Source organism: Anolis carolinensis, chromosome 1 (assembly GCF_035594765.1).
Source record: "Anolis carolinensis isolate JA03-04 chromosome 1, rAnoCar3.1.pri, whole genome shotgun sequence".
Lineage (NCBI taxonomy): Eukaryota > Metazoa > Chordata > Lepidosauria > Squamata > Dactyloidae > Anolis > Anolis carolinensis.
Genome location: NC_085841.1, coordinates 316,091,278 through 316,103,471, shown reverse-complemented (window position 1 = coordinate 316,103,471; position 12,194 = coordinate 316,091,278). Strand labels below are relative to the sequence as shown.

The following is a 12,194-nucleotide window of genomic DNA, read 5'->3' as shown; positions in this document are numbered from 1 at the left end:
TTAAATAATGTGCACAGCTGAGCCTTCTTAAATATTCTGCCTACAATAGCTGTTTCATTTCCTTCAGCAATTCAAGTCACTTTATAAATTGCATATTTGGAACTCTCACTTATTATTTTTAACCAAGGGCATTATGTCCTTCAAGTCAGAAAAGGGGGGGAAACCCTTTATTTTGACTTCTGGGGTGAAATCCAAATACTAAAACAATGCAGCAATAGAACATTGTTTATTTGATTGAATGTTTATATTTTATTATAATTAAGAAATGTTTACATATTATATATTATGCACACATGCACACACACACACACACGCGCGCGCACACACACACACACACACACACACACATATATATATTAAAAAGGAAACAATAGTTCTTTCCACCCAATAACTTTTTACATGATCTCAGGTATATATGTATATTAGAAAAGTATAAAAACAAAAATTTACTGATAATCAACATTTACAAAGCTTGATAAAGAGACCAATTTTTCTTTTTATGGAGTGCAGCTGAAGCATTTATTGTGGGGCTCCACACTTTCCTCCCCCTCCTGCTCCAAGGGTGCTCTGAACACTAGGGCCACCCTTTCCTCACAAGCACAGCTTGGGGAAGGGTCAAACTTGGGATCTGTGGTGGAGAAAGCGGCCGCAGTGGCTGGTGGGTGAGTGGCTGAGGCGAGGCTCTGTGGCCACCATGTTGTTCCGTTGCTGCATCTCTTACTTGAGGGTGCATGGGCTTCCTGCCTGCCTGCCTCACTAGTCCTACCCCCTCCCTCCTTTAAACATGTGGCAGTTGTGGAGAGAGAGTGTGTGAATAACATTGTTTACAGTATAAGGAGGGAGGGTTCGTGAGGGAGTGTGCCAGCTGAAGGAAGTAAGGAATGCACGAGCATGTGAGTCAAAGAGGAAGAGGATGAAGTGCAAGCACACGTGCACGTGCTGTTGGCACAGGTGTTGCACCTTTAAGAGGGGGAAAACAAGGGCGTACACCTTGATAGGTAATTTTGAAGGAAAAGAACACGGAAGTCCAGAACTTCTGAGGGAGCAGTCTAGACAGCAGAAATAGTTGGTTCAACCTGCGCCTTTCAAGAAGGCACAGATCAAACCCACTATCAAATTATCTTGGCACAAAGCAGGGTTTTCCTGCTTTGTGGCGAATGCATTCACGTTCCCGTGGGATGCCCCACTTGAAGAAGCGGATGGGTGTGCATTTTAGGGCCTGTCTGGATGCACCCGTAGTGTTGTCTTTGTGTTACACTTCTCAACATTTTAGACATTCCATTGTTATTTCCAAGAAATTGAAAACTGCATAGGTTGTATTCTGAGTCCTTTTCTTCATGGTCTAAAATAATAAATAAATCATGGTTTGTTAGAATCATTCAGACCACAAACACAAACTTTACCATTTGCAAAAATGTCACTATTTTGCATTTAAAACCCCAGGTGAACACAACTCTTATCACACTTCTATCCTCTACCAGTTACATTAATATGAAATTTTAAAGGCATGGTGTTTAGCACTGAGACCAAGAATAGCAAAACATGTCTAAATCATTATTTTGTCCACTGTTTGTAGGTTATATTACATCAAGAAGGCCACATGGATGATGGTCTCACATTGCAAAGGTGTCAACATGAGGAGTCCCAGGCTGCTAGAATAATTCTAAATACAACAAGATTATTTAGTCAATTTATAAGGTATAGCAACATCTTACCTTTATGGCATTTGGTTTATTTGATTCTTATATAACTGGAGATTTCTAATTTGATCCTAATAATGTTTATTTTGAAAGAAATTCTGCTATTTTGCAGTGTGTGAAGATTTATCTTTACTTTATATTAAGACTTAGATACACTCTGGACTAATCTTGCTAAGAAAAACCTGTGATAAGTTTGCCTTAGTGTTTCCATAAACCAGAAATGACTTGATAGTACACAACTTTGCATGTGCTTTTGACTGCATTAATTTTAAATTTTGTAAGCTACCGTGAGTCCTAAAAACAATAATGTATGACTCCCATTTGAGAGCAAAGTGGATATAATTCAAATAAATAAATAAATAAATAAATAAATAAATAAATAAATAAATAAAATTGCAATTTTATAAATTTTCTGTGTAACAGATAAGGCTGTCCAGCCTGTCAATATATGTGAAAGTTATAATCCATTTTTGGATCAGGTAATGCCAAATTTGATTTTGTATGGGGTTATTATTATTATTATTATTATTATTATTATTATTATTATATTTGTCTCATGCCTTTTTCCCAAAATTATGACTCAAAGTGGCTTACAGCTTAAAAGAGTAATCCAGTTCAACACAAACACGAACATTGATATAGAAATAGATATTTTGCAGGATTTTATCTCAATATCCTTTTTTCATACCATGTATTTATGCCATTTATGTCATTTCATGTTGATATTACAAATAAAATATAACACCATATGCTTTAAATTGAGTAATTTTAAAATTTTCCTGACCATTTTTTCTTGTATTTCAATAACTATATAGTGGAAACAATAGAACTTCATCTCCCATCACCTTACCCATTGGAGAAGTACTTCAGACTCTGCAAGATCTGATTACATATTTTCTTCCTCCAGAGGAGGAGCTAGAACACGAGGATAAACAAAATAAACTTCGTTCACTCAAGAACAGACAAAATCTATTTAAAGAAGAGGTTAGGATGGCTTATTTCTGCTTTTACTTGTTCCCTACCTCTGTCTGACAACTCATATTGTGTCTGTTAAATTTTCCTCTGCATGTTAAAACTATAGATTCTCTAAATGTGTATCTGAATCAAAGTCGCTATGTATCACGGTTATGGTAAAGTGATTTGTATGTTGGACTACAGCTCCAGAGACCAGGGTTCAAATCTCTGCTTAGCCACAGATGCTTGCTGAGTGACCTTGGGAAAATCACATTTACAAAACTACAAGGCTTTCCGTTTTTATTCCCTTATCCTCCCTTCTGGGAAAGACCAAAGAATCGGCCTATGTTTTAACGCTGTATTCCTATGCCCATGTTCTAGAGTTGGAGTGGGAATTTTGTGGGCTTCCAGATTTCAATAAACTATAGCTTTCTGTTTAGAGTTCCTGGGAATTATAGGTCAGTAACATCTGAAGGGCCTCATATTTCCTACCACTCTTTTATGATATGTGAAAGTGTACAGTATGGAAGGAAAGACAATGCTTTTAATTGAGTAAAATAGTCTAGTTGAAGCTATGTAATAGCATTCGGTGAGCCAGTCACATATTTAGAATCAATCGGTTTGGGGAGTGTCCCTCTCACTCTAGTGTGGGAGAAGGATTTACTCTTATCTTACAATATTTTTCAAAATAGTTTCCCCATTCTTGCACTTGCTGGTGATAAGTATAATGATGCAACAACTTGTTGCTTCACACACTTTCCTAGGTAATGGAAACAAGGTGTTTTTACATCTGGGAAATTATTATTATTATTATTATTATTATTATTATTATTATTATTATTAAATTTATATCCCATTTTTCTTCTGCATCGGGGATTCAGAGCAGCTAACAATAAGGTAGAAAACATACAGGTTCATTAGGACAAAAAGGAAATAGACACAATTAACAATTAAAACATAATAAGACAATTAAACAATAATAAAACCCATTACAGATTAAAATACAATCAGCACTTTAGGTATAGTTGGAAAAGGAGTGTTGATTTACTCTCATCTTATAATCATATTCCTAATGTAAAGCATCTCCATTTCGTTAGTAAGGCAAGATATCATGGCCTAAATCCAACAATTAATTCCACTAAAATAGACCCAGTGAATCTGAGCATGGATTTATCAAGTCTTCATTGATTTCGCAATTCTATTTCAGTTGGGATTAAACCTTGATTTTGGGCTCATATTGTTTATGGATCTTTTTACACATACTTTATATTCTTGTGCCAGAGAGTAGCATTTTGAAGCTCAGATACTGCATTTGAAATGTATGTAAAACATTAATCTTGTTTAAACATTTAAAATTAAGAAGGAACAAATTTCTGGACATTCAAGCATGTTTTTGTTTATTTATGACCATTTACAGGGGATGTTGGCACTGGTTTTGAACTGCATTGATAGATTAAATGTCTATTATAGCACCGCTCACTTTACTGGAGTTGGTAGAGAAGAAAATAGTACAGCATGGAAAGAAATTCTGAATCTTCTTTACAAGCTATTGGGTAAGTTATTACAGCTACATGTGAGAAGGTTAAATCAGAATAAGGTAATTTCTGCTCTTAACAAATAACTTTTTAAAGCATAGTCCAATTCTGATAAATATTCATTCAACACGGTATATTAAGAGGATTACAGTATTTATTTATCGTTATGCAGAACTGAAATGAAACAGAATTATATAAATAGGTGGAAGTAGGTAGATAGATGAATGGAAAACTAGCTTCTCTCTCTTGAATAGTATAGGTTAGAGTGTTCTAAATTCCATTCAGAATCAATCCACTTCCCAAATTCCAACTATTCTAATATAGAGTCTATAATGCAGTTTTGAAGCTAGGAGATTAATTAATGATTCATTTTATTAATCTGATATTAGCCTGCTGAGGTTTGAAAAAACTAGTTTTCTTTCCTTTTATTTAGGAGAGAGAATAAGAGAAGGAGAGCAATAATTTGAAGATCTTTGCACAGAGATTAGAAAGATGCAAGACCACAACAGGGGGCACTTTATGCTCTATTTCTAAATACTATATTTTCCTTGACAAGTAGGAAAGGATCAGGATGGAAACCCAATTTTCCTTTTCTGAAAAGGCCTGTCTTCATTTACTGAAAAGGGGATTAGAAGAGTTTACCATGTGCTGTTATTGTTCATTGGGGATCATTGGGATGATACAAATAGCTTTATGTTTGGCAATGTTATCAGATGCAGAAATGATGGTTTAATGTTGTCAAATGGTTATTCATTATAAATAACTTTTAACCTATGGATGCAAGAGCTGGACCATAAGGAAGGCTGAGTAAAGTAAGATAGACATATTTGGACTGTGGGTTTGGAGGAAAATTCTGAGAGTGCCTTAGATCGCAAGACGATCAAATCAGTCCATACTCCAGGAAATAATGTCCAACTGCTAGGTGGAGGGAAGCATGTTAGATGTAAAGATGAAGTGCTTTGGCCTCATAATGAGAAGACAGGAAAGCTTGGAGAAGATAATGATGCTGGGGACAATGGAAGGAAAAAAGAAGAGGGGCCAACCAAGAGCAAGATGAATGGATGGTACCCTTGAAGTGACTGGCTTGACCTTGAAGGAGCTGGTCCATGAGGTCACGAAGAGTCGGAAGCGACTGAATGAATAAACAACAACAACTGTTTATTCCTACTGGAACTGTGACAATGTTCCATAAACCATTACAAATCGTTGGTACAGTATTCCATAAACCATTACAGATTTAGTTATTTATTGGAATCATGTTAACTATAAGTTTTGAGACAATGCATACAGAATTTATTTGTTAGATAAAAAAAATGACCCTTACATTTCATCTTTGTACTAAAATACCTCTATGTAACATTGACAGATTTTCTCAAATCTATTTTTTTCCCAGCTGCTCTCATCCGTGGTAATAGAAACAATTGTGCTCAATTTTCCAATAATCTTGATTGGCTGATTAGTAAATTGGACCGACTAGAATCTTCTTCAGGTGAGATTATTTTTATTTGATGTAAATTTGTTTAATTAATTAAGGCTGTCAGTAATAGTTTGGTTGACTCATAGAATAATAATCCTCCCTCCCTAGCTCTTCCTAGCTCTGGCCCACATCTACACTGATCACTGGCATAAGTGTAGATGATGACCAGTCCCATGACAGCTGAACACCACACAGGACCAATCCAGAGTAATATGGGGCAAGCCCACCTTATACAGTAGCAGATTTGTCCCACATAGCCATAATTGGGGAAAGTCTGAATTCTGGCACAGAATTTGGATTTTCTCCCAACTTAAAGTCTATGGGGACAATCTCTGACATCTACTGGAATAACAAGGAGCACTCCTCTCCCTCCCCCCGCACCACATTGCCCCGGAAGACATCATGGCATGTGATGCAGAACATGTCACACCTGGAAATAGCCATGACACAGCGAATGGGTGAGGGCAGTTAAAGTGGCCATCCAGTGGCATTGAACCACATTCAGCACTGCAGGACAGTGGGGACGCCCTGCTGACCTTGTGGTGGATGTGAGGACTATAACTAGGGCTAATCTGACATTCAGCATACTAGATTAGCACTGGGTTTTGGATCTGTGCAGATCCATCCTAGGACACTTCAAAGAGAATCGTTTAACTATTTCATGCATTTTTATTTGGAAGGCTAAAGATATGTTCATTTAATTCCCATAAAAGTAGTTTATTAGGCAAGTGACTTTGACTTTGCTGGTGTTGGATAGCGGTACAGTATTATGTGTTAAATAATGGATTAATTTTGAAACTACAGACTGAATTGAAATTTTTTTTTTCTTGGAGCGTTAAAGCCTGTTTGAAACAATTTAATTCTTTATAGGTTTAAGTTGCATGAATGTAATAATATCTTCATTTCCCATATGATGTTCTTTTTCAGTTTTTAATTATATTCAACCCACTCTGCTTTATTCATGTCAAAATGCTTTCTTTGCCTGTGGCCTTCATACAGGTATTTTGGAAGTGTTACATTGCATCTTAATTGAAAGTCCAGAAGCTTTAAATTTGATAGAAGAAGGACATATCAAATCTATAATCTCATTGCTGGATAAACATGGGCGCAATCATAAGGTATGATTGGTAAATTCAAGTTATATCATTAATTTGCAGAAAAAAATTGCCATCAAGGTGATTGAGTATGTTATCTGACGAATACAGTATTGAAAAGTGAACAAATAATGATGAGAATCAATTTCTTTACAAACAACAAAACAAAAGTGAATACTAAATCTGTATTTGTTTCTTTGGCCATGCTAAATCAAATTCCTCAGAAATACAGTAATTATTTTCCAGTGTACTATGAGCTGATGGTGTAGAAATTTTAATTCTTTGCTGACCACAGCTGACAAATTGGGATCCAGTTTCAGGAATGTCCCGCAGTTACTTCTCTTCAGTCTTCATCCGTATTTACAGACTTTCCTCTCGTTCCAAAGCTTCTGAATGCATTTGGGCCTTTTTCAGATTTTCCCACAGGGTGTCCAAGAGAAGGGCTTAGGTGGAGATCATATATACAAAACCTTTGGAAACTTGGTTCTGCCCTTTCCCACTTCAGACTTTTGCATGAGATTATGATGTTCTTTGAAGTTAATTTTTTTCAAAAATGAAACCAGTAGTGTGTCTTATACTGGATGGTTATAAGATCAACTTCTAATAATATTTCCCAGGTCCTTGATGTACTGTGCTCCCTCTGTCTCTGTAATGGAGTAGCAGTGCGTGCTAATCAGAACTTAATCTGTGACAATCTTCTTCCACGAAGAGATTTACTCTTGCAAACACGACTGGTGAATGATGTGACAAGGTAAAATGTATATATCAGTTACATAGATTTTGCTTTATATTTTTGTATTTATTTAACGAGATATGTCTGTAAATAGGAATGGCAAGCATTACCAATAACACACTATGTTTTTAGAGCTATATCATTTTTTTTAAAGTTATCAAAACTGCAACATTTCCAAACCTTTGCTTTCTCCCCAAAGGCAGCAATGGAAAGGCACTATTTATACAAATAAACCAGTAAATAAACAAACAAAACCAGTCACCCATGTGCTCCTCTGAAACTCAAGTTACACAGTGCAAACAAAATATCCCTTCAGCCTGTTTAGAAAAAATTAGGCCACATAAAAACTCTTCAGTACCAAAACAAATCAACCAAGGCTAAAATATAAACAACTATTGATCTCTCAGGTGCTGAAATTCAAGAAATGAGAAAGGAGATATCCTGCAGTTATTGCTTACCAAGGTGCAAAACATGCAGAAGATCTGATTGGCCTAATAGGAACATTTGTTTCATCAATTCCACTGAAAATTGATGAAATTGAGTAGTGGCTCCCAGTGTTACCAGTTTTTACTTTGGAAACACATGATCTAGAGGTGATACTGACTGCCAATAGGAAAAGTAGATGGCTAGATAATAATGAACCTACTATGTTGGATCAATACATATAGATCAAAGGAAAGTTAGTGTTTCTATAGGGTGAGAAAATAGAAAGAGATAATAGAATGGAGCATAGCTGCTTGAGAATACTGAGTAGGAACTATGTGGGGCAGTGCCTTTTTTGGTTTTTTAAAGTAAATTTTGCTAGTTAAGTATTCTTGTCTTCAGACTGTTGGATAGAATGGAAACCAGAGAATAAAATCCAGGATCACAAACCTGTGTGTCCTTGTCAGGTAGTTCCAAAGAAATATTATATGATTTATCTACCAATTGTGTTTTAATGTGCACTATTGTAATAAACATTTTTTATAATTATGTTGTTTTTTATGTACAGGTTGGGTATTCCTAATCTGAAAGGCTTGGGATTTAGATTATTAGTTTGTTTTTTTATTATTGTTTTAAAATACCTTTTCATATATATTATCGAGGAGCCCTGGTGGCAAAGTGCGTTAAAGCACTAAAGGTCCCAGGTTCAAGCCCCGGGAGCGGCGTGAGCAGCCGCTGTTAGCTCCAGCTCCTGCCAACCTAGTAGTTCGAAAACATGCCAATGTGAGCAGATCAATAGGTTAGGCGGGAAGGTAACGGCGCTCCATGCAGTCATGCCAGCCACATGACCTTGGAGGTGTCTACGGACAACGCCGGCTCTTTGGCTTAGAAATGGAGATAAGCACCAACCCCCAGAGTCAGACATGACTGGACTTAATGTCAGGGGAAACCTCTACCTTTACCTATATATTATCAGTCTCCATGTGTACCATCTTGCACATGCACAATTTCATTAACTTTTGTGGGTGTGTTTGCCTCTTTCTTGAGCCTTGCATCTCCGTTGTTTGTTATTTCTTCATCTCTCAGATCCTCAGTCTCTCCAGTTGCTCATCGTGTTTGTTTGCTACTAGTGTTGTGTATGAGACACAAGGTTGGAGAGAGACCGAGGAACATAGTGACAAATGTAGAGGAATGTCGCAAATACTACCTCAAAGGCAGAAGCAGACAGCTGATGGCAAAGAGACTTAGAGACAAAGTAGCAGAAGCAGGCAGTTGGCAACAGAAAGTTGAGGCTTTTAGAAATTATTGGATTTCCAAATTAATGGGTGCTCATCTTTAGTAGTAAATAAGTATGGAACTGGGTAGGTATGTAGTGATGTGTAAAGTAATACAATGCATCTAATACACTATTTTTGTCTGCTCTCTTTTAGTATGAGACCAAATATATTCCTGGGAATTGCTGAAGGCTCAGCACAGTATAAGAAATGGTATTTTGAACTAATTATTGATCAAGTGGACCCCTTTTTAACAGCAGAGCCTACACATCTACGGGTTGGCTGGGCCTCAACATCGGGCTATGCTCCTTATCCTGGAGGTGGAGAAGGTTGGGGAGGCAATGGAGTCGGTGATGACCTATACTCATATGGTTTTGATGGACTTCATCTATGGTCTGGTAAGAACTGACTTAAAGTGGAACAAGAGCAACATTATCAAAGTAGATTTTTTTTTTCTCCCAGAGAATACTTTAGCCTCCTCAAAGTCCTTTTGATCAAGAAGCACCAACCCCTCTACTTTCTCCCCTGCAGTGCTGCTTCTGGCTTTTATGAATGCTTGGGCGGGGGGAAGATAGGCAAGTGGTCACCTGAAGCAACATTTCTTCTTTCCCGTCTTTACAGAATGACTTTTGACTTATTCATTGGCCACCTCAAAATGGATAGTTTTTGCCCCAAAACCTTTCCTTGGCTTATACATAAGATTTTTGGTAATAATCTATAAACTCTCCTGCACACCCAATTTAAATTCATGTTAGTTTGGTAGCAAAATACCTCTGTTGTGTTAACTCAAATGGAAAATTGAAACTTTAAAATCGATGTATTTGAAACTGAATAATAGGAATGTACATAATGAGTTTTCTTTGTATTGGACTCTGCTCTACAGTATTTCACAGTTTTTTTTTTACTCTGATTATAGTTAATAACATTTATAGCAAGTGAAAAACATATGTATTTGATACATATCATCAATTAAGATGGTTTTTAAAAGTGAATTGAGTACATGATAGCATGTTTCAGCATGAAGTCTTGCCATCCTGAAAACTTGAGTTTTGAGTGTGAATACATTAGCTTGGGGGATGTCTAGATTATATTAATATTTCAATAATATTATTGAAATAATAATACTATTAGATTTTTTATAATAGGTAATAACTGAGACCTAGTTTATTTTTCAAGAATACTATTTTTCCCCAGACCTGGAATTCAAATAGTGAAGATAGCAGTTTGAATAATACAATTACTTCCATATTTATTTTAAAACATACACATTTTTACTGAAGAAATGTATCACAAATTTCAGAGAAGTGCACACTATAAAATATGTATTTCAATTTGCACAATAATAATAATGACACAGAAAACAAGATAGATAATGCTGGATTTCATATCACAAAATCAAAAGTCGAACACTTCCCAAGTGTCTAGGACTGTGTGATGTATTTTCGGATGATGCGCGCAGATCCCAGCAGGGTGGCCTTTTGCAGTTGGCAGATCGTAATTTTGCCAATGTCTATTGTTTCCAAATGCCGGCTGAGATCTTTTGGCACGGCACCCAATGTGCCCATCACCACTGGGACCACCTGCACTGATTTCTGCCAGAGTCTTTGAAGTTCAATCTTGAGGTTCTGATAGCGGCTGAGTTTTTCCTGTTGTTTTTCGTCAGTGCGACTGTCACCTGGGATGGCGACATCAATGATCCAAACCTTTTTCTTTTCCACAACTGTGATGTCTGGTGTGTTGTGTTCCAGAACTTTGTCAGTCTGGATTCGGAAGTCCCACAGTATATTTGCGTGCTCATTTTCCAATACTTTTGCAGGTTTGTGATCCCGCCAGTTCTTTTCTGCTGGGAGGTGGTACTTGAGGCATAAGTTCCAATGAATCATTTGGGCCACATAGTTGTGCCTCTGTTTGTAGTCTGTCTGTGCGATTTTCTTACAGCAGCTGAGGATATGATCAATGGTTTCGTCAGTTTCCTTGCATAGTCTGCATTTTGGGTCATCAGCTGATTTTTCGATCTTGGCCTTATTTGCATTTGTTCTGATGGCTTGCTCCTGGGCTGCAAGGATCAGGCCTTCTGTGTCCTTCTTCAGGGTCCCATTCGCGAGCCATAGCCAGGTCTTCTCCTTATCAGCTTTTCCTTCAATTTTGTCAAGGAACTTTCCATGCAATGTTTTGTTGTGTCAGCTGTCAGCTATAGTTTGTAGTGTGGCTTTCTTGTACTGGTTTTTTGTCTGCTGTGTTTTGAGGAGTTTCTGATTTTTGACTTCAATCAAAGCAGGTTCTTCACTTTGCTTGACATATTCTGCCAGGGCATGTTCTTCTTCTTTGACTGCTTGTTTTACTTGTAAGAGTCCTCTGGCCCCTGATCTTCTAGGCAGATATAGCCGGTCAACATCACTGCGAGGGTGCAGTGAATGATGAATGGTCATGAGTTTTTTTGTTTTTCTGTCCAAATTGTCCAGTTCCACCTGTGTCCAGTTTATAATGCCAGCAGTATATCTTATGACAGGTATGGCCCAGGTGTTTATGGCCTTGATGGTGTTGCCTCCATTGAGCTTGTTTTTGAGAATTTTTCTGACCCTTTGTGTGTATTCTTTACTGACCACAGTCTTCACATGTTCATGCTTGATGTTGTCCAGCTGTAATATGCCCAGATATTTATAGGCCTCTGGCTGGTGACACTTTATTGTCTGGCCATTAGGCATATTTATGCCCTCACTTTCAATGATTTTTCCCTTCTTCAATGCCACTGTCGAACATTTGTCCAAGCCAAACTCCATGCTGATATCAGCGCTAAAAATTCGGACAGTGTTAGTCAAAGACTGGATTTCAGTTTCCGTTTTCCCATACAGCTTCAGGTCATCCATGTACATCAGATGCGAAATTTTGTGAGAATTCTTAGATGTTTGATAGCCGAGATTTGTTTTTTGTAAGATTGTTGACAGAGAGATCATGGCAATAATGAAAAGCAGAGGGGACAATGAGTCTCCCTGGAAAATTCCTC

General features: G+C 37.2%; 1 protein-coding gene across 19 annotated transcripts in view; it reads left to right on the top strand.

Moving 5' to 3' along the window:
• The window catches only part of ryr3 (ryanodine receptor 3), a 342,095-nt gene that overhangs the window by 117,732 nt on the left and 212,169 nt on the right, over positions 1–12,194 (top strand). For all 19 annotated transcript variants that reach the window (XR_010001819.1, XM_062967304.1, XM_062967301.1 and 16 more), the window contains 7 exons: positions 1,577–1,698; positions 2,516–2,684; positions 4,072–4,207; positions 5,583–5,678; positions 6,666–6,784; positions 7,378–7,511; positions 9,347–9,588. Coding sequence is in view for 18 of the 19 variants with exons in the window: in XM_062967304.1 (XP_062823374.1) it covers positions 1,577–1,698; positions 2,516–2,684; positions 4,072–4,207; positions 5,583–5,678; positions 6,666–6,784; positions 7,378–7,511; positions 9,347–9,588 (1,018 nt within the window). In the remaining variant the exon portion in view is untranslated. The remainder of the gene's footprint in view (positions 1–1,576; positions 1,699–2,515; positions 2,685–4,071; positions 4,208–5,582; positions 5,679–6,665; positions 6,785–7,377; positions 7,512–9,346; positions 9,589–12,194) is intronic.